General features: G+C 40.5%; 7 protein-coding genes across 9 annotated transcripts; 5 read left to right on the forward strand and 2 right to left on the reverse strand.

The window, feature by feature from the left end:
* Nucleotides 1-606: 606 nt before the first annotated feature.
* LOC128546459 (uncharacterized) lies at nt 607-1,758 on the forward strand. Its single transcript, XM_053516995.1, has one exon. It carries the CDS (start codon nt 607-609, stop codon nt 1,756-1,758), a length of 1,152 nt encoding a protein of 383 aa, XP_053372970.1.
* A 1,191-nt stretch (nt 1,759-2,949) lies between these two features.
* Nucleotides 2,950-4,782, forward strand: LOC128545878 (uncharacterized protein F54H12.2-like). Its single transcript, XM_053516996.1, has 2 exons — nt 2,950-3,433; nt 3,950-4,782. Exons 1-2 carry the CDS (start codon nt 2,950-2,952, stop codon nt 4,780-4,782), a joined length of 1,317 nt encoding a protein of 438 aa, XP_053372971.1.
* Nucleotides 4,783-6,068: 1,286 nt separating this feature from the next.
* On the forward strand, nt 6,069-9,171 carry LOC123527406 (uncharacterized). 2 transcript variants are annotated; one of them, XM_053516535.1, is made up of 3 exons: nt 6,069-6,805; nt 7,410-7,539; nt 7,867-9,171. In XM_053516535.1, exons 1-3 carry the CDS (start codon nt 6,539-6,541, stop codon nt 8,058-8,060), a joined length of 591 nt encoding a protein of 196 aa, XP_053372510.1. In that variant the 5' UTR covers nt 6,069-6,538; the 3' UTR covers nt 8,061-9,171. The 2 variants fall into 2 exon arrangements, with proteins under 2 accessions (XP_053372510.1, XP_053372511.1); XM_053516536.1 differs by having other exon boundaries at nt 8,100-9,171.
* Nucleotides 9,172-9,722: 551 nt separating this feature from the next.
* On the reverse strand, nt 9,723-11,211 carry LOC128546460 (kinesin-related protein 4-like). Its single transcript, XM_053516997.1, has 2 exons — nt 11,174-11,211; nt 9,723-10,284 (listed from the first exon to the last, which is right to left on the reverse strand). The coding sequence occupies exons 1-2, from the start codon at nt 11,209-11,211 to the stop codon at nt 9,723-9,725; spliced, it is 600 nt and encodes a 199-aa protein (XP_053372972.1).
* LOC128546461 (uncharacterized) lies at nt 11,175-15,288 on the forward strand. The gene is made up of 3 exons (XM_053516998.1): nt 11,175-13,232; nt 13,483-13,554; nt 14,250-15,288. The coding sequence occupies exons 1-3, from the start codon at nt 12,409-12,411 to the stop codon at nt 15,286-15,288; spliced, it is 1,935 nt and encodes a 644-aa protein (XP_053372973.1). The 5' UTR covers nt 11,175-12,408.
* Nucleotides 15,248-18,492, forward strand: LOC123527404 (uncharacterized). The gene is made up of 4 exons (XM_045306823.2): nt 15,248-15,888; nt 16,370-16,660; nt 16,858-17,196; nt 17,516-18,492. The coding sequence occupies exons 1-4, from the start codon at nt 15,684-15,686 to the stop codon at nt 18,289-18,291; spliced, it is 1,611 nt and encodes a 536-aa protein (XP_045162758.2). The 5' UTR covers nt 15,248-15,683; the 3' UTR covers nt 18,292-18,492.
* A 1,739-nt stretch (nt 18,493-20,231) lies between these two features.
* On the reverse strand, nt 20,232-21,679 carry LOC123527408 (uncharacterized). 2 transcript variants are annotated; one of them, XM_053516537.1, is made up of 2 exons: nt 20,989-21,127; nt 20,232-20,846 (listed from the first exon to the last, which is right to left on the reverse strand). In XM_053516537.1, exons 1-2 carry the CDS (start codon nt 21,091-21,093, stop codon nt 20,232-20,234), a joined length of 720 nt encoding a protein of 239 aa, XP_053372512.1. In that variant the 5' UTR covers nt 21,094-21,127. The 2 variants fall into 2 exon arrangements, with proteins under 2 accessions (XP_053372512.1, XP_045162764.2); XM_045306829.2 differs by lacking the exon at nt 20,989-21,127 and adding an exon at nt 21,238-21,679 and having other exon boundaries at nt 20,724-20,846.

A 21,679-nucleotide genomic window follows, 5' to 3' on the forward strand; every position in this document is an offset into this window, starting at 1 on the left:
ATTTGATCAAAACATTATTGAACAATCATTGGATTAAATCGTAAAGTTTAATAATTAGAATTGTGTATCCCAGGTAACAAAGATTAAGTAAACAATTGACAAACAAATTCTAAATATTTGATCAAAACATTATTGAACAATCGTTGGATTAAGTCCCAATACACATCAACTTTCCCTTGTAATACACACTTTAAATACAGGCTTCAACTGTCATTGCCTAGGCGCGAATATTATTACAAATGATAATGGACCTGTCTGAGAACGGAACGTGCTTGGCTGCAGGAAACTCCTCTGAGTGCGAAAAACTCAGCATCGATGGAGAATGTGAGCTGTCCGGCGGCTATCCGACGGACACGCGCAGCCTCTCCGCCGGTGGTTGCGCAGTGTGGAGCGAAAGGTTGCCACAGAACCGGGTGACGTTTATCGCTCAGATAATTGCCATTTATGGAATAATAATTGTGTCGGCAATCAACCTTTCTATCAATCGCGGCGGGACTAACCAGGAACTGTGGATAGCACTACTGAGCTCTGCCGTAGGGTACGTACTGCCTAACCCCGGACTAAAGTACAGAAAACAGAAGCCGGTCGATCTGTCCGTGATAAGAGATGGGGGCCAGTGATGAGGGCGGCGGCGACACGGGGACGAAACTGGAGTACCTGCATCGAATCTACACGGACCCTTCGCATCCGGCAAGTTTCAGCGGACCCGACAGACTGAAGAGAGAAGCAGACAGAGAGGGAAAATTTGAGTTTAGCAAGCGCGAAGTGAAGACATTCCTGGAGTCTCAAGACACTTACAGTATTAACAGGCCAGTTCGCAGACGCTTCAAAAGGAACAGAATAGTGGTGAGCGGCCTTTATCAGCAGTACGACATGGATCTATGCGACATGGCAAAACTGAGGCGTTACCGTGGCAACCGAGGTACCCGCTTCCTGCTTGTACTCATAGACGTCTTCAGCAGATTCGCGTTTGTCCGCCCGCTAAAAAACAAAACCGTTCAGGCCGTGGCCGAGGCACTGGAAGATATCCTTACCCAGGGACGTAAGCCTGTGCGCTGTAGATCGGACAGGGGTTCTGAGTTCAAGTCCAAAGCCGTGCAAGATCTCCTTCGCCGCCTGGGAGTCAAACACTACTTCACAACCTCAGACCTGAAATGCCAGCCAGTTGAAAGACTTAATCAGACTCTGAAAAGCGCGATATACAAATGGTGCTACCAGAATAGATCATTTGCCTACGTCACAGTTCTAGAGCAACTTGTGCACGGCTACAACCACAGAGTGCACTCGGCCCTCTTTGGCCTTAGTCCCAGCGAGGTAAATGAATCGAATCAGGCTAAGCTTTGGAATCTTATGTACGTCGGATCTAAAAGTGTAAGGAGACGGAGTGCAAGACTGTATTTTAAGTACGAGGTGGGGACTCTTGTCAGAGTTAGCCTCGCCAAGAGAACCTTCGAGCGTTCGTTCAGTCAGAAATTCACGGATACCCTTTACAAGATTCGTGGGCGGGTCTACCGAGAAAACGTGCCTGTTTACTTTCTAATGGATTTGGAGGAGGAGCCAATCAAAGTCGCTTTCTATGAGCCAGAACTTCAGCGCGTGCGGAAAAACTTAGATGGCATGCGCCCTTGGGAGATTGAAACGGTTCTTAAGACGCGAAAAGTGGGGAGAAATCAGGAAGTGCTTGTCCGATACCGGGGTCTCGGACCCAAGTTCGACCGTTGGATACCAAAATCTTCAGTGAACTCTAAAGTTGCATAGAAGTAAAATGAAAAACGTACTAGATCTCTATCGCACATACACTTAATGTTAAAGGTCGAAATCAGTCAGGACTCGAACCTGTACCGTACGGCGACATCGCCCAGCACGTGCAGCGTAAGCTAAGCGTTTCCATACAAGCTATAATAGACAGACAAATCAGCAGACGACTCATGGATCAAGTACATGTAGACGTTTGCAGTGCAGACTGCATCGAATTTTATCCTCTTAACAGCGGGTCTGACTTTCGAGTCGTGTTAGACGAAACTCTAGTGTTAAAGAGCCCGAGACAATGGTACGTAGCGCTAGTAGGTCTTACAGTGGAAAGTGTGCAGCAAGACGGCCTTGAACTCCGCGGAAAAGAACTATACCTCTGCTCAAATGTAGTTGATTATTCGGTGTTGGGGGGCAAAAAGGTTCAACTGCTGAGGAAATTGTGTTTGGGTAACGGTGTGAAGACGGCAGGAGGTGGCCGTATGTTTTCTGTTGATACAATGGAGAACCACTGCTTCTACAAACGAGTTCAAAATCAAGAGATTAAACATATTCAAATTTACGTCACTGCTAGACAAGGGGAGAGATTCGAGTCATTGAGCAGGTGCACAGTGGGCGTTACACTCCATTTCAAAGTGAATGATTAAGAACTGGGCGGGCGGAGAATGATATTAATGACTGCCAATCTGAGGAGAGGTGTCTAACTGTGCATTGAAATGTATATACTTTAAATAAATAAATAAAACAAGACATTACGCCGCTGTACTTGCGAACATTCGAACACAATGGGCAGCACTTCACATACAACTGACCAGCTCTATATACCGGATTTTAAAGCTTGGGAGAGGTATTACGAAAGAAAAGTGCCCTCTCGCCTGAATGACAGGGAACCATTCAACAGGAAACGACCAGCTGCAGAAGTAAAGCTACAGTTCGTGTCGCCTGTCGAAGAGACAGTGGAACAAGCCGAAAGCGAAATCAAATCAAACGCAGAAACAAACTCGAACGCTAAAAAGGTGAAGCTTAGTGAAACTTTACCGCGACAACCGAAAGTTCAGGATATAGTTAAAGCATCTACAGTTCGCCCGCAAACAAAGGCAAAAAAACGGCAGTCACAAAAAGGCAAAAATACGACCAAGGAGTCTAATAAATACAGTTATAGGACCTTAAACGACATATTTAGTTTCTCAAGATAGAATCATGTCTGTTCTGTCTCCACTGAGTGACAACGAAAGTGCGCCGGAAGCGCTAGACATTTTTAAACTCTATCCCAACCAAGTGGCAATCCAGAACTTCTACCTGGAAGACATCAGACCCGTGAGTCAGTTCAGTGGTATAGACGCGCCCCTCGAGTTTGAAACGTCTCTACAGGGAGACTCTTACTGCGAACTTCCGTCTTGCAGGCTGTTTCTAAGAGTGAGGATCCTGAACGCAGATGGCACACGCTGTGAAGACGACGTGAAAATATCACCATGCGATTCGTTTTTCCACTCCATGTTCAAGAAAGTGGACGTGTACATGAATAGAAGCCTTGTTAGTTCGTCCGGTGACCTTTATCCTTACAAAAGCTACTTCGACAAGCTATTTCGCCGCGACCTGAACAGGGGTCGAGGTAAAATGTCAGAGTGCCAGCTCTTTACGGGGGATGATGGGGGATTTCCTGCCGAAACAGACCCCAACGCCGGTGAGTAATGATAATAATTGCCTGTCTTTATATAACTATAGTTCACAGGTGATATTTTGACGTCTGTTTATCAACAACAGAAAAGCAATACTATATTATTATTAGTAAGTAAAGGACAAGACGGGTAAGTAAACTCTTTCATGATTTCTTCTGCACGTAGGAGTTTATCCACCTGTCTCACCCTTTAGCTGTTTGTTCATTTATTTATATTGATAAACAACAAACAACGGTCAAAATATCGTCTGTGAACTATAGCCGTGTAAAGCTACCTTTATTGTTGATTTATCCATCAATAACTTAATTACTTCATATCCGCGCGTTTCATTCAGATATTGTTCTTATTTCAAAAATATATACCAGTTGTCAGACTGTGCAATTATAATATACGCACATGTATGATGTACATGTCTGTTATTTGATAAATAAATGAATGAATGAATGAATGAATGAATGAATGAATTAATTAATGAAATTAATATTCGGACAATAAAAAATATACATGTATCTCTACTGTAGGGAACTATGGACTGTACCAGAGGTACAGCGTCAGCCGAGGATCTAAACCGTTCGACATGGTAGGGTTGCCATTAAACGACTTACTGGAACTCGACCGCTACCTGATCAATGGCGTTCACTTGAGAATAGTACTACACAGGAATAGTACAGACTTCTGTCTTATCAGTGGACAGGAAAATGGCCAGGGTGGATATCAGGTTAAAATTGAAGACGCATTTTTGCGGCTTCTGAAGGTGAAAGTGAATCCTGCTATTCTACTGGCACACTCGAAGCTCCTGAAGACCGTTACGGCCAAGTACCCCTTTATTCGCTCCGAGACTAAGTGTGCCAACATCGCCAGTGGGCAGAGTGTTTTTTCCTGGGATCACATTAACCCGGCTTATCTTCCGAAATTCGTTATTGTGACTTTTGTGGACAGTGCAGCTGTACTAGGTTCCCTGAAGCTGAATCCCTTTAACATGGAGCACTTCGATTTGCGGCAAATAAGCCTTTACATTAACGGTGTAGCATGTTCCGGAAACCCTGTAAACGTGAATTATAGCGAAGGTCTGACAACAGAAGTGCTGGATCGTATATACGGTTTCAGCAAGGCCCGCCCCGTGTACACATCCATGGGTGGCATAAGCTGTAAAGACCGAGAAATGGCTGGAATAAGCAGGTCGGACCCTCACAATGGACGTGCTCTATACGTGTTTGACCTTTCACCAGTGGTTGACGAGGGTTTTCACTTTGAACTGCGAAACACTGTCCCTCAATGTGAAATTTGGACGCTCCCTTGCACAGAATGTAGCGTGCATTTTTTATGCAGAGTACGATGCTTTAATGGAAATTGACGAATCTCGCGTTGTAAAGATAGTGTAAATAAATAAATACGTACACTAAGACGATTATCAAACACTCCTGCACATGTATATATATATATATATATATATATATATATATATATATATATATATATATATATATATATATATATATATATATATATATATATGAATATAAACTATATATAGTCTTTCTTCATGTGATTTGCTTTTTAGCTTAGAACTTTAAGCAGCAAGTTAACAAACAAACAAACAAACGACAACATAAAACGTTCTTATTTGTTTGTGGTAGACAAACCAAGTGTAGTTAAGAATTACATTCATTTATCAATAGATTATTATGTATACAATTACGAATGAAATACGTATTCTACGGAAGTTAGTGTTGTAATCCGATGCCATACTTTTATCTTAAATGAAAACAATGTACCTCTCTACCTGAACAAAATCTCATAAAACCGAACTGTATGTGTCTATATTGAAATGTTTTTTTTAACTACCAATTACTTTGTCTGGTCTGTAATTAATGACTCCTAGTACTCTGTTGTATTCTTTTGCATACAGTGTGTTTAACACTTATGCACTGATTAGTAAATAAAAGAAAGAATTCGAAATACAATTTGTTTTCAGAAGATCATCACACTTAGATTACGAAATAACTCCCAAAATAAATTATATTCCTTATCGAAGTACAAGTCTCGACATTTCAGGTACTTTATAGGCGGGAAATTTATGTAAACATCTCTCTCACTCTCTCTCTCTCTCTCTCTCTCTCTCTCTCTCTTAAAACATTTATCTTTCTTAAACTGCAAACTTTTTTTTTTTTTTTAAAAAAAGCCATCAATGAGATTCGAACTCATGACCCCCATGTTCAGTGAACAAAAGTCAGGGGTACGTACAAGCGAGTAATATAAAACAAAACTACAAAGAATATATTGATATAAACTGTCATCAAGTTGAGCCTCACAGAAATATACTACATTCTATGAACGATTCACATTTATTCATGCAAGTTGTATGATTGTATGACCAAATAAAATATTTTTGACTTGACTTGACTATACTTAACGGGCGAATAATATAGTCTTCAGAAGACACATCACCCGTCACTTGTCAACGGGTAGTCTCTATAAATAGCACATGTTTATTGCTTAAAATAAAGTGGCAAATGTTTACCTGTGCTAGCCCAAGGCTAAACTTGATAATTATTGAATGACTTGTCATATTAACAACATTCACACCAGAAAAAGATTAAATTCTGGGTACTTGGAGACATAAAATACACACACACACACACACACACCAAAACAACCCCCACAAAAAATAATTAACTTTTATATATATAATCTGCATTTGTGTTGTTAATTAATTATTTCAAAATTTAAAACCGAACCACTTATTTCACAAGTCAGTGATAACGGCGCGAAATACCATTCATCATATCATCTCCTATTAATATTATAAACCATACTTTTGTTTAAACTTAAAAACAAAACGTATCTCAATTGATGCCACCAGTCATTTCTTTAACTTACATACAAAATACCGCCACTGGACACCTGTCAGTGACGCCGACTTACATCAAAAGAAGCCGAACGAGCGTTTGTCGTCTGGTCATGTTTTTTTCGTCTGCTAATTGTCTGCGACGGTGCTTTGAAAGTAGTCACGTGACGTCTGGCCTGTAGGCTTATAAGCAACTGTCACAGACTATATTTGTCACACGCATTTGAATCACTTCCTAAAGTGTTAAGACAAGTTGGTTAAGATGATATCTGTAATGATTTTGTTGGCATTTTTGCCATTTGTGGAATCTTCCTGTCAAGGAAATGGAGATACATTAAGATGTGCACACAGGTGGAATGAGCTTGGGGTAAACATCAGGGAGCTGACAGTGTACAAATGGGACGGCACTTGTATGTTTCCTGCCGGTGCCAGTGTGAGACTGTTCGGCAGCCCCAGGGTAGACTGCACTTCCTGCAAGTATTTCGACAACACGGTGACGGTCAACGGCCAGACATGTTCTTCAGACAAGGTAAGTTTAAATTAATTTGTATTGCTGTTTAAATGAAATCAAGATACTTCCTTTAAATGAAAACTAAAATTACATGATAGTAGGTAGTGAATGGCTAAATCGAATACATTTACATTGCACAGTGCGCTTCAAATAATCAATTAATAAATACATTAATAAAATCATACATAGCATCGGACGGACAGGGTAGAATTTTTCCTACTTACGCAAAGTATTTTTGCAAATGAAACAAGTTAGAAAGTAGAAAACATAATTATATATACATTCCGAAGCATTATATAGGCAGAAAAAATATATCCGTGAATACGATCGATACGTTAGAGAATTGTAATTATCTCCCTTTAAAAAATTCCCAGATAAGAGCTCAGTACATTCGCCAAATTTTAACCCTTCCCTTGCTAAAAAAAGTTTCTAATATCTTTCAATTTATAGTTCATATGGGTTTTCATGAAAAATTTACTGACTGAATAGCGAACAGTGCAGGCCATCAACAGACTGCACGAACGTGCAGGCTGATCTTGATCTGCACTGGGCACAAAGGCAGATAAAATTGCGACTAGCAAGCTAAAAATAGTTAGAATTATTACATTATTCTCCTTTGCAGACGACACCCGGCCAGTCATCAGCTACCGCTGCAACTTGGAAAACCAGCCAGACTGTCACCGTAAGACAAAGTACGTCAGTAACAGTCGAGCGAACTGATCAGGATCGTGCCACATCAGCACCTATGCTAGGTAACTATACATCTAAATTATCGTACATAGCTATTATTTGTCAGCGACAGAAAAAAGGCAGAAAAAAGTCACTTTCATGCACGGAAATAACATTTTTATTATGCCTTTACTTTTATTATTACTTTTATTACAATGTATTATTACAATGTATTATCATCATCATCATCATCATCATCATCATCATTACGAGAAGGACATATTCTATATATGTTTTTTTTCGCTTGTTTTTGCGTTTGACGGCCCTTTCAACAATCCTGATTTGAGTTTGTTTCCTAGTTTACACATAATAATATATACATATAATGACTCGCACTGCATTATTTACAGATGCCAGTTCAATGAACCAGCGGACGTACGGTCTTATAGGGGTTCTCGGTGTATGCACGCTGCTACTAACATTGACAATTACTTGGCTTTGTATCCGAGACAGACGCCGACGTGCATATTGTTGTATTAAACATAGGACCAGTCCAGCTATATCTTTGGAGTCGATTACGATTTTCCCTACCCTGCAACTTTAGGACACTCTATTAGGACTTTGTATATAATTATGTTTGCAGAGGCTTGTTTGTGGACTGTCGTGATTCTGGCCTCCGTGTATCTCTACAATATGTAACATCAGCGTCCAGCCAATCGTCGCAGAAACCGAAGAAACAATCGACGTCAGGGACGGCAGTTATTTTTACGGCGTGGAGAACGTGAAAGACGTCCAGTGAGACCATTTCAGATCGTGTGGTAGTAGCCAAAACGGACTGTACAAAGAACTCTAGTTGTTGTTGTTATCTATATTGATGTTGTGTTATACTATAGATCTATGATAACGTGCCAGTCAGTGATTCGACTCTGTTCGTTTTGTAAATACATGCAGGTAAAATAATTATTTTGAAAGTTTGACGAAACGGACAATCTTACAAAGTACTATCTTTGAAACACACCTTGGGCTATTGGACTAAAATGTCAACTTATCAAAGTATATTTAGTAAAATGATTACTTTTAGATATAGCCTAAAGATTTGAACACCCATTGTAGTAGACTGACACGTTTTCGGAGTTTCATATAGCAGTTAACGGACGCTAATTTGACTATCGTACATGTATTATTCAGGTAGTGTTCGGGTGAACTTTAATTTGATGAATATAATATATAATGAAAATTACACTGACGCGCATTCAAATAAGATAAAGTAAGGTCGTTGCTGTAATATTATTATTGTTCACCCCTTTTTACAGTGATTTTTTCCCCGTTCTGCGTAGATTAGAAATATTTTTTTCTTTATTTCGCTTAAGTGCTTGTCTTTTGAGTGACTATGACATTAAAATGGCCAAGGCTAACTCTATGCAATTGTTGTTGTTATACTTTCTTTTTATAAGGGTATGCACATTTGCACGATAGGAAAACCATAGAAACTCAAGTGCCAGAGTTCTGTCATAATAAAAACGATGACAGTTACAAAACGTTGTTTCCTTTTCCATACACAAATGTTTTCACTTTTATTATGTCAAAACTTAGGCACTTGATTTTGTATGCAATCCTAGTGTTACAGCAGTACTGATTGATCTGTGAGCAAACAACGAAGTGAATTGTTGTTGTTATACTTTCTTTTTATAAGGGTATGCACAGTTGCACGATAGGAAAAACATAGAAACTCAAGTGCCAGAGTTCTGTCATAATAAAAACGATGACAGTTACAAAACGTTGTTTCCTTTTCCATACACAAATGTTTTCACTTTTATTATGTCAAAACTTAGGCACTTGATTTTGTATGCAATCCTAGTGGTATAGCAGTACTGATTGATCTGTGAGCAAACAACGAAGTGAACGTTCATTTCAAGTTGATTTTAATAGCATGAGAATAAAATCAAAACAAGTGGCAAAAATAAATGGAATGAATATAAAATATAAGTCAGTCTCTGTCATCATGGTATGCAAGAAATAAGTGTCAACGTGTTCACAATGAAAATGTTCCGTCAACAACACGGCATTCGCTTAGAAGTCTGTAAACACTTTTGCTTTGTTCTAGGCAGTCTATTGTAATTTCCGTGCAAAAATCCTCTCTGATTTTTGCTGACCAAAACACTCCCAGTTCTGTAACAAAGTTCACCCTTTGACAAGTCCTCTTTAAACTAGCCAGATCTCTAAGACTTAGGTTTCTGGCTATTTTCAAGAGGATTGTGTCTGGTAGTCATTGGAGAAAGTAATCATTCTCATCAAAACTCTCACTAAAATCGACGGTGTTAGCAACAGTGAAATCCGCCGTCGGTTCATCATCATCATCCTCATTTCCATCATCGTTATTGTAGGAGCCGCCTGTTAAATCTATGACGTCATCAACGTGCATCACATCACTGTTTATGTCATCATCACTGTCTTCACCGTCCGTAAACCAGTGCTGGCCGTCCTCCTCTCGAGCGTATTGGATGGAGTGTTCCGATGCTGTGTCGGTATCGTCTGGGAATCTTTGTGTGACGAAAATCCCTTCGTCATCATCAGCGCTATGTTCGTCGTCGGCACCATCATCACGTTCTGGGGAAGATTCGTATTCTAACACCCTTCTCACACGCCTGAATCTTGGCATCACTGGCGTCGTTTCCTCGTCGCCGGACATGGGTAGCTGGTGATCTGCAGCGGCAGCAGCTGCACCAGCTGCCTCTTCACACCTTGATAGCAGAATTCCAAATGATTGAACAATGTTTATCAGTGCTCCTTTGTCAAGTGCCGCATAGTCCCCACGACGTTTCCATGGACTAAGTCATATCTGTAATAATAATAAAAACACGTATTAGTATTGAGACTTATTATTCGTAAACTAATGAAAATGATAAAATAAAGTTTTTTGATTGTTCCAATCAAGGCGTGTGATGAATTGAAATGATCCTTGGAAGAAGGGAATTAAGTATACTATGAAACTTTGATAATGTGTCAGTTTAGTTCAACAGCACAATAGATGGGTGTTAAAAGATAATCTGTCTTAAAGCTGCTCGCCTTCAGTTAGGGTGAAAATATTCAATTTCTCAAAAGCGACATTTTTGCAACAAGAATGTATAATGAAGAGCGGCTGTAATCAACAAAATATTGAAAATAATGGTCTGCATCCATGCTGAGCCGCGCCATGAGAAAACCAACATAGTGCTTTTGCGACCAGCATGGATCCAGACCAGATTGTGCGGATGCGTAGGCTGGTCTGGATCCTTGCTGGCCGCAAATGCACTAGTGTTGGTTTTCTCATGGCGCGGCTCATATTGAGTTTTTCAAAAGCGACATTTCTACAACGGTAATGAATCAAATGAATAATATTTCCGCTTATTTACTCGATTATAACTTTACATTTCACATTCCCGTTATAAAAATGTCGCTCTTGAAAAACTCAATATGAGCCCCGCCATGGGAAAACCAACATAGTGCATTTGCGACCAGCTTGGATCCAGACCAGCCTGCGCATCCGCACAATCTGGTCTGGATCCATGCTGGTCGCAAAAGCACTGAGTGCCACCTTAGATATTTTTTATCATTTCAGTATTTCTTATTTATTTTATTTTTCAACATGACATCTCGAAGTGCCACTATTGGGCTTCCGTACTTTGTAGTGAAAGACGCAGTAGTTGTAATATTGGAAACAAACATGTAAGAACTTACCTTAGTGAAGTATGCTGGTCCAATTGTACAATGTCCATTTCAGTTTAGTTTTAGATGTAAGGAATCACAGAATCACAGAAAAATAATGCTATATATGCGTAACGTAAGAAGAGTGTCGAAAGACTGTTCGATTTTCGAAAAACTGGCACAATATTACAAGGTTTGCGCGTACAGACACACACCCACTAAAATGTAAACTGACCTATCTGTCTTGTTCATTCATAGGAGGGGCGTGTTTCTTTGCTAAATTCGCAAAAAAACAAAAACACGAAACTGTAAGTAGCTTTCTTGAAATATGTGCTGATCTCTTAGGGAATGCAAATAGTTGAAGCATTCCTTTTTTCGAGGCTATTAGAGCGACTGTCTATTTGAATGCTAAATAATAAGTTTTTCTTCCCCCATCGTCTTAGCAATCAAGCTGGAGGAGCTGGATTATCAGCATACAAAGGTAAGCGTTTTGCTACAGCTTTATTTTGGCAACGAGTAAAACTATGTGTATGCCCCTCCCCCAGCCAGCTCCAGTACACCTAAATCTCAGTCATACGGAATATATCTATCCATATAAGTTAACTAGTAAAATTTCACAAACATCTTTTGTTCTTAAATTGAACGGCAATGTATATCAATCAGCATATAATTGATAATCATATCTATGTGAAGGACAATAAGTCCACATTTCTGAATTGCAAAGTGGCGGAAAATACTATTTCTTATACTATGCTTCACGGAAAACGTACTGTGAATGGTGACAGACTGGTCTTCCAGTGTACTTTTAAGTGGCAGATTGGATACGAAAAGAAACGTCCTCTGTACTCTTGCAGAGTTGTTGTTGGAAAGAATAAAAGGATCATAACCGCCTTTCCAGTAAAGACAAAGGGACAAAGGTGGGTTTCTGCAATCCAGTTATATATAATTATATATGATATGTATGTGACATTATTCATTACTGTATTAGTATACTGTTATGTGCAGTCAAACTTGTGTTAAAGACCACCTTTGAACAGAGACCACCTGGCTCCAAAGACCACATGTTTTGTAGCCCATTTTAACATTTACAGTGTATTTTAACCTGTGAATAAAGACCACCTTTAAACAAGGACCACATTTTGGCTCTCCAAAGGGTGGTATTTACAGACAGGTTTGACTGTACATGACAGTATTAGTTGCTTTTAAGAAGGAATATATGGTTGTTGTATTGTTGTTTTTTTCAGTGTTACATACCACTACACTAGTTCATGATGGCAGACGACCATTATTTAACATCCTTTTTGTTTCCGAATGAAACCGTTGCGTACACACTCAGCACGGATGAAATAAACAGAGAAAGACAGAGGCTGGAAAACGGACTTAGGGATGTTAACAAATGTCCACACTGCAGTGTAAACTTTTCAAGTAAGGGCAACATGAAAAGACATTTGAGACAAAATATCTGCAGAGTAGCTTCCGAGAGTCGCGACAAATGTGATAAATGCAAAAAGGTGTTTTCTCGAGCCTTCTGTTTAAAGAGACACGAAAAAACGTGCGGAGAAAAGGCGTCTGCACATACGTGTGAAATTTGTGGGAAATCATTCGTGAATGACCGTTGCCTGAAAAGACACATACGATTACGGCACGCATTATGCTGCCCGATATGTAAAGAGACAATGAGTGACAAGTGTGAACTGAAAAGTCACGCGCGAGGCCACCTCTTGGATAACTTTTTGACGCTTGGTCAGGCGCGAACACTGAGGAGAATAGTGGGAAAATCTGTTATTGTCCGGCCACACGCATCTTCTGGATCAGCAGCCTCCTCCGCTCAAACTGGACCTTCCACCTCCCCTCAGCCTGGGCCCTCCGGGTCGGGGCGTGCAAATCGGGACCATCAATCCTCACCTCGGCTACCCGGAGCAGAGCATGTTGTGACGTCACCGGTATTCGAGCAAACGTCGAGACAAATACATGGAAATGCCGGAATAGTGTACAGCATTGTACCGTCGGGTTTAGCAAAACACTCCATGTTAAACCTGTTCTCAGAGAAGAGGGAAAATCTAGTCTGGAATCTGAAAACACATTTAGAAAGGTGTGTGCTGTTTTGAACTTTTATTGTTGTTCTTCTTGTCTTTGGTCTAAGGGAAGTAACCTGCTACATATTTCTGTTGTCTTTAACCGAGTTTAAGGGAGACAATTCCTCCTGGCTTGTCTTACTTATCAGATTATAGAGTTATACTTCATATTTCTCTACTATTAAACGACGGGTTTATGTAGAACGTAGAAACGTACAGCAGCAGAAACGTATGTGTGTATACATGCATTATGTTGATTGATTTCAGATGGAATAACGTGAAGTGGTACCTGTCAATAAGGACACATATGATTCGGCTTGACAGTGAAGGGAATATAAGGTAAGATGACAACGATGTAGGCCGTCCGTGTTCGTTTATAGTTTCATCATTATGAATACAGGCTGACTCGGACCATGGTTGATTCGGCCCAAATTTACTTGGCTTATTCGGCCCAGATTGTTCTTGACACTAATATCATGAGTAAAAATAACATTTATGAGTATTAGGTTTAATTTCTGATGCAAAGAATAATTAAAATGCTTATTTAAGTACTTGGTCCGAATCAGCCTGAGCCGAATCAGCCATGGTCCGAATCAACCTGTTTCCTCTCATTATTATCTCCCTTGATCAAAATGACTCTCTCTTTACCGGAAATGAAATATTCCGAAAGAGAAACTCTAAACAAATTAGAAAGTAAAAGCTGCCGAAGAAATGCAGGTACTCACAGCTGATTTAGATCCATGCAAACAGTTACTTAGATATGTATTCTTGTTAAATCGAGACTTGTCAACGCTATATAGAAACAGAAACGGGCTCCGAAGTGAACACTTGTACTGAGTGTGGAGTAGCGCTACTAACTGATGTAGATAAAACTGATGTAGATAGTTACCATTATTGTTAATATGTATTATAGTATTTTGTTAGACACTTTCATCTCAAGAGAATGCTGTTAAGTGTGTTGTCCACACTTATTTAATAAACCAAGGTAGTTTTGATTTGACATATTATAGACACATCTGTCTTTCTCTTCACAGAGACGAGGAACGCCCCACATTTCGCAGTACATCCCAGGTCCTGATAGTCAGCGACAGAATCGAGTTTCAGATCGACCAGGCATTCTTCAAAGTGAACTGTTCGCTGGAAACCTTCTGTTCAACGGCGAGCGGTTGGATGCTGGATGAAATACTGTTAGCGGAGCAGCACATTTTCAGGTATGTGCCTCTCGGTAGCAACTGTGGCGACTTGAACCTTCCACCCTACCTAGCCAACACCAGAGCTCTGATAAATGTGACGGGGCGACCAGCTGAGAGCAAACAATGCTTCATTTGGGCGGTCACAGCTGCCTTGCATCACGCACCGGACGTACACAGTGGGGCAGTTCACTGGACGTGTTTCCAAGAAGAACGAAATCTGTACAGAATGCCGGAATGTATGCAGGCCGACGAGACCGTGACGCTCGTGAAAATCCCTGAATTCGAGAAGCTCAACAAGGTCTCCGTGAACGTGTATGCCCACGAAGACCACTTCTTTCCGCTGTACGTTTCAACATTTAAGGGCAACAGGGGTCACGCGGATCTGCTGCTTATTCACCTACTGGCACCGGAGATGAACAGAACGTTTCAGCATTACTGTGCAATAACCGACCTGGCTAGACTAGTGAATAGACAGCATGTACCAGGGCACAGGATTTTCATGTGTCCAAGATGCTTGACGTCCAAGTACTCAGCTGCCGATCTTCATAAGCACCTCGAGCTGTGCTCAATGCTCGATCCACTTCGCATTAAAATGCCTGACCCGGAAAAAAAGTTTGTGACTTTCAAGAACCACAGCAAACAGCTAGAGATGCCTTTCGTGATTGTTGCCAGATTTGAGTGCTACCGACGCCCTATACTGGATATCGACGAGCCCACAGAAGGCGTCACCGTCCGAGAGAGGCTGCACGAGCCATGTGCCTTCTCGTATTACAGACTCAGCGTAGATGACAGTCATCCCTCAACTCCCGTGTTCTTTTCCGATGACAGTCCGGCACATTTGTGGAGATGCCTTTCTGCCAGGTCAGACGGTAGCGATTGACCACGATCACATCAGCGGAAAGATCAGGGGACGGGCATGTATGGGCTGCAATTTGAACTTCTGTCTGCCGAAACATATCGTTGTGGTGCTAAACGACCTCGCAGCTTACGACGGAAGGATAATCATGAGCAGACCTCCAGACGTAAGAAGGCCATGACTGCTTCTTGCACACGAAACGAAACTGGCCAACGGCACCCACCCCTGCGAATCCCCGGCGCATACCTCTTTGTAGGGACTTTATTCAAGGGCCTGAACAACTTGCAGAAGAAAATCTTCCTCCCATTGAAAAATTCTCAGACGTCACCGAGGGCACAGTCTTGTCTGCTGATCAGTATGAGGTCGTTGTCGGAGTCTGGGAAAACCTGGAGGAAAAGAGTGTGCGAGAGCTCCTGAAGATGTGCACGATAACGGACTGTCTTTTCACGAGTGACGTCATCCAGAAATTCAGGGAAACCGTCAGGAAAGATCTGAAACTCGATCCGCTTAGATACTTCACACTGGCTAGTTTCTCCTGGGACTGTGCACTGCGTTACGCGGAGGTAAAACTAGAGCTGCAGACTTCAATAGAGGCTCATCTCATGATTGAAAATGCTATAAGGGGTAAGTAAGTTATTTTGAGTACTGATAATGCAACAAAAAATGCTTATACTACTACTAATGATGATAATGATAATTGAAAATTTACTGAACGAATAGCGAACAGTGTAGATCATGATCAATCTAGACTGCACGCATACTGTGCAGTCTGATCTTGATCTGCTGCACAGGCAGCAAAGGCAGACACTACTGCCGCTTGAGTGCTAAGAATTAATCATTGCTTATTTCAAATATTATGAGATTTTTCTTTTCATTAATGATGATAATGATAATTGAAAATTTACTGAACGAATAGCGAACAGTGTAGATCATGATCAATCTAGACTGCACGCATACTGTGCAGTCTGATCTTGATCTGCTGCACAGGCAGCAAAGGCAGACACTACTGCCACTTGAGTGCTAAGAATTAATCATTGCTTATTTCAAATATTATGAGATTTTTCTTTTCATTATGACAATAACGCCCTTCATGTTTCTTTAACAGGTGGAATTGCGGTTATTGGTAACCCGAGACACGCAAGGGCAAACAACCCAGAAATGCCAGATGGAACGTTTAACGAAGAAGAGGAAACTAGCTTCATAGATTTCCTTGACTTCAACGGTCTGTACACGTCAGTCATGGCGACAGCACGTCTCCCAACACATGGGTTCAGATTTCTTTCTGACTTTGAGCAGGAGAGGTTCAACTTCGAAGAAGTACCGGAGGACAGTGACCATGGCTACATTCTAGAAGTGGATCTGTCCTACCCAGTGGAATTACATGAATATCATGACGGTATGTATTAAATGTCAGATTCTTTCTGTTGTAAATTTTGTCCAGTCTTACAAAAAGCGCTGTTATAGCCTATGTGTAATAGATCTATATCAAACTAGGTAGCTTCTTAATTAGATAATAAATACAGTGACCAGAGGAATAGAAATACATACATACATACAAACAAGTATAACAATGTATTCGCTTTCTCTTTTCAGACTTTCCCCTGGCACCCGAAAAAATTAAAATCTGTACTGAAGATCTGTCGCCATATACTGTTCAGTCAGCGGCCGCTGCAGGAATTAATATGGATCGCCTTTCCACAGAAGAACGCCTGTGTTTGACCCTCAAAGACAAAAAGTCATACACAGTGCATTACTTGAACCTGCAGTTCTACACGAAGCATGGACTTAAAGTTACAAAAGTACACAGGGTACTTTCATTTGTCCAGGCTCCGTTTCTTGAGCGGTTCATGAACTTCTGTGGAAACAAAAGAAAAGAAGCCAGGTCTCCGTTGTACAAGACCATCTGGAAAAACATAGCCAATTTAGTGTGCGGTAAGTTTAAATTTGATTTCTCCTTGTTTTAAATGTTCTTTATCGTTCCACTAATGTATTAATTCCTATATTCATCTGCTTTTCGTTCATTCATTCATTCAGTCAAGTCAAGTCAACTAATGTATCAATTCCTATGTTCATCTGCTATTAATTCATTTAGTCAAGTCAAGTCAAGTCAAGTCAGGTCAGTCAGTCAGACAGCGTGCTATTTTAGTCAATCACCTCTGTTAAAATATAAACTCAGTTGTCTGTTAGTCCTTTGTCCATGTTATCAGTTGTAGTGAAATGTGAAATGAAACATTTTTGTTCTATTCTGTAGGAAAAAGCTATGAAAATCCACGAAATTATAAAGACATCCGCATTTGCAACAGCGAGCATCAACTTCTGAAACTAGTTGCCAAGCCCACCTTCGACTGTCTCCGAGTGTTGGATGACAATTTAACAGCAGTGCAGATGCATAAACCGACTGTTGAATTGAACAGACCAATTGCTGTTGGATTTACCATCCTAGAACTGTCAAAGCGAACGGTTTATGAATTCTTTTATGATTTTGTGAAGACCACACTTGCGAAAAAAGGTTCAGTCTCTTTTCTGGCAGGTGACACAGATAGTTTGGTCCTAAAATTATCTGGTGTCCCAGATCTTAAGAACAGATACAACGTGAATAATTCGCGATTTGACTTGTCCAACTTTCCAGATGGCCATCCCCTCAAGGACGATACTAACCGAATGGTACCGGGAAAGGTGAAATTCGAGAGACCCGGGGAAGTGGGAATTGAATTTGTGGCCCTTTCCCCTAAGTGTTATTCACTAAAGACGGACAAAGGATTTAAACAGGCTAGGAAGGGTTGTTCCAAGGAAATGAGACACGATCTGTATAAGCAGTGCCTTATGGAGAACAAATGCCACAGTGAAAATGTGACAGAAGTTAGAAACTTTAACCAGCGGTTGTACCAGGTGTCTTGTACTAAACGCGTTCTTAACATTCTTGATTTTAAAAGACATCATTTTGACCCATTGACTTCGGTCAGCTTCGGACACTATTCACTAGAACTGAGGCAACACGAACAGGACGAGTTTGAAACGGATGTATAAACAAACAATCAGACGGAATACATAGAATAACTCTCAAAAGCGAAAATTCAAGGATGAATATACGCTGTTTATTATTTATTGTACAACACATGTATATATTATTTAGGTGTATTGATTTGAATTGATTGGTCTATTATATATCATAATCTGTTCAGTAATTCTAAATGTTTAGCAGTTAAAATATAAAGGTGATAAAACGTATTCTGATCTACTCTGCTCTATTCAACAGGGTTATAGATGTTTGCTTAATAGATAAACAGCTATAAAAGGTGTACCGACTTGAATTGATTGGCCGCTCATATTACATAAAATCTGTTCAGCAGTTAAAATATAAAGGTGATAAAATGTATTGCAATCTACTATTCTATTCAACAGTCCTCTAAATGTTTCCTTAATAGATAGACAAGGATTGCGAGAGAAAAATCTTGTGTACAAACATTGGTATACTATTCTATTGTATCACTACATGCAAGTCAAGTCAAGTCAAGCTAAAAACGTGTTTTTATTGTTTGTATTATTAACATGCAGCTAGGACAAAAAAATCTTAATACAATCGTTCTACATTGAATCAATTCTAATTAAGTAAGAAATTAGCAAAAGTAAGTATCTAAAATGTCTTACCATGCAGGAACATAATAATATTTCATGCACTTGACTATTTCGTAACATATCATTCGTACATATATTTCTTACTGAAAAGATTTTGGCAATAGTTGCTCGTGTTTGAAAGATGTACCTTTTCTCAGCACAAAAAATGCAATTAATGAAAGCATTATTTTATGTACACCTTTTATCCTATTAGTTTTGCTTTATTCAGTAGGAAAGCCATTTTGTCCGTTTGGTTTTAGATCCCGTATCAAGTGAAACATTTCTTCGCTTTTTTCTGTTTTTTAACAAGTGAGTAGGCACATTAATTTGGCCCATTGCTATTTCGAAATAGTCGAAGTCGTCTGGCTGGCGTTCTGTCCCCTCGCTCACCAAAGAGCTGTATATGTAATCCACGATACTGGACTCCATTTTTCTGCCATTTATACGCAATGCGCCCGACTTGTCAACTTGAACGACACCTTTTCCAAACTGTAACAGATAGAGTAACAGAGACTCAGCCCTTTCCCTGTAAGTCCTGGGAAACGTTTGACTTATAATTCCAATTATATGATCACTGACTGACTGCTGATTTTGAACTGAAACAGATTCGCCCATTTCTAAGGCGGCACCAGCAGTGTTCACTTCATTATTCAAAGAATGCTTTTTCCGCACTCCCGGTGAAGCAGTCGAGAAAACTTCTGTCTCCCGGAGATCTTTTTCTTCTTGTGTCTGACTCTGTTGCCGATCCTTTTGCTGCTGCTGCTGCTGCTGCTGCTTCTGAATCAGCTGCTGATAGCGACACGCCGGTATCAGTATCAGCTTGCGAAAGCCCTTCTCTGTCCCAGCTGTTCCCACCTGCATTTGTTCCGGCACTGTTTGACTTAACTGATACGGGCTTCTGTGGTGAACTATACTCGTCACCACTGAGGGAAGAGTCACTTTCGGAATCCTTATCGAACTGCGTCAGAAATGCAGACACTAAAGTTCTTATTCCGTTGGCGTCTTTATACATTAATTCCCGCTTCGTATTGTTATCTATAGACTTTACTGCCAACTTTCTCAAAGTGTTTTTGTGTTTGCTGAGAGCCAAAAAGTCCTCGTCCGCAATCTCGAAGTTGCCGTGTAGCAGATTTAGACAAATTTCCGAAAGAACCTGTATCTGCTCTCTCGAAAGGCTACGAAGCAGCTGTTTTCTCTGGCTTGGTACCGCAACAACCAAGTAACGCAAAAAGTCAATATTTCGAGCAATTTTGTCCATCCCACACGCGCGCTAATACCTCTTACAGCAATATAACTTATGATGCTGTCGTCTGCTTGATTGTGTATCAATTGTCGTCTGCTTTAATCCCTAACTACTCCAGTTCGTATATCACAGGTAGTTGTCCAGGTAAAATGTTTGACTGTAGTTTATAATCCGAATGTTTGGTTTGTGGACTGAGATCAATGATCAAAGGGCTGTATTGATCCGTTGCCATGACGTCGTCATAGACGCCAAGGAAGTGTTTTGACTTCTTACTGTGAACGAACAATTGTGTGCCTAGCGTAGATAGCTGCAAGCGATTTTGCAGTCTAAATAGCAAAATGTAATGCAAGTTTGTGGTCATCGTTTTCGCGTACTTTGAATTCATAAATATATTATGACAACTTATGATTACCGTTACCGTCAGATGATGACAGAATAAAACGAACAAATCCAGTATGTCCCTAGAGTTGATCAACAGGTGATAAAGGTCGTCCAGTATAAGCACAAGGTGTCGTTCTGTTTCAGCCCACTGCTGTATGTCCGCCCTTGTGGGCAGACCCTGTTCAAATTGAACGTTTGGCACGGAATTCCCGATCTCGTCATACAAGTCTTGGTACATGTTGTAAAGCCATATGTATTTCGAAGGCGGGATTGTAAACATCCTATCTCCCATCTCGACCAATTTCCGCATGTAGGACGTCTTACCAGAGTTACTCTGGCCGACCTGAAAATAGATTTATATCAAATATTATTAATTAGCAGTCCCCATTTCTGCCGGTTTGTACGTCAAACGAACATATTAAACGGTGCAAGTTACGGTACCAGTAGGTAGAAAGCTATATTCGTGTATATATTTATATACACACCAGCAGTAATGTCGCCGGAGCAATAAACTTCAGCAATGAATCATTTTCATCCGTAAAGTGTTCGCATTCCCTACTCTTGAAACTGCTAATGTCAACGCTCTCCATTTTAGTTTTAATTAGCAACAACAACTATCACGAGAAGTTTACAGCTAATAAAATAATAATCATGACACCTCTTTTGTGACTTTTTCTGTCTGAACGCGCATGCGCAAAGCGAATATACGCGTGTGTAGTCTTACAACACCTTACCAATTTGGTACAGTTTTCCAAATCTGAGCATCATCTGAGCAATCCGGGATACGCTTCTCTGCCAGCTAACGCTTTTCATAGTTGTCTCCCTGTAATCTCTGCATCTTATTTTTTGCATGAATATGTCCAGCACGGCTCGTTCGAACCCTGTGCATGTCTGTGAGTTATACCAGCTCTCGATTACACGCTCTTCATCTAGTATTCCCAGAACATCCCAGAAGTAGTGATCGAGTTTGCCCACGTGACTTGGCACGATGCAAGAATGATCGCGCTGCGATAGGTGATTGTGCTTGCAGCCTGGACACAGCAAGCGACTAACCTTCTCCGACTTGTTGGTGATCGCTTTGGCGTAATGTATTTGCAATGAAAACTCTAGCATGCAGACGACCCTTTGCTGAGCTACTTCTAAACCTTTATTAAACTCCGCTGTTGCCGAATCCAT

The sequence above is a fragment of the Mercenaria mercenaria genome, chromosome 10, assembly GCF_021730395.1.
Source record: "Mercenaria mercenaria strain notata chromosome 10, MADL_Memer_1, whole genome shotgun sequence".
Taxonomy (NCBI): Eukaryota; Metazoa; Mollusca; class Bivalvia; order Venerida; family Veneridae; genus Mercenaria; species Mercenaria mercenaria.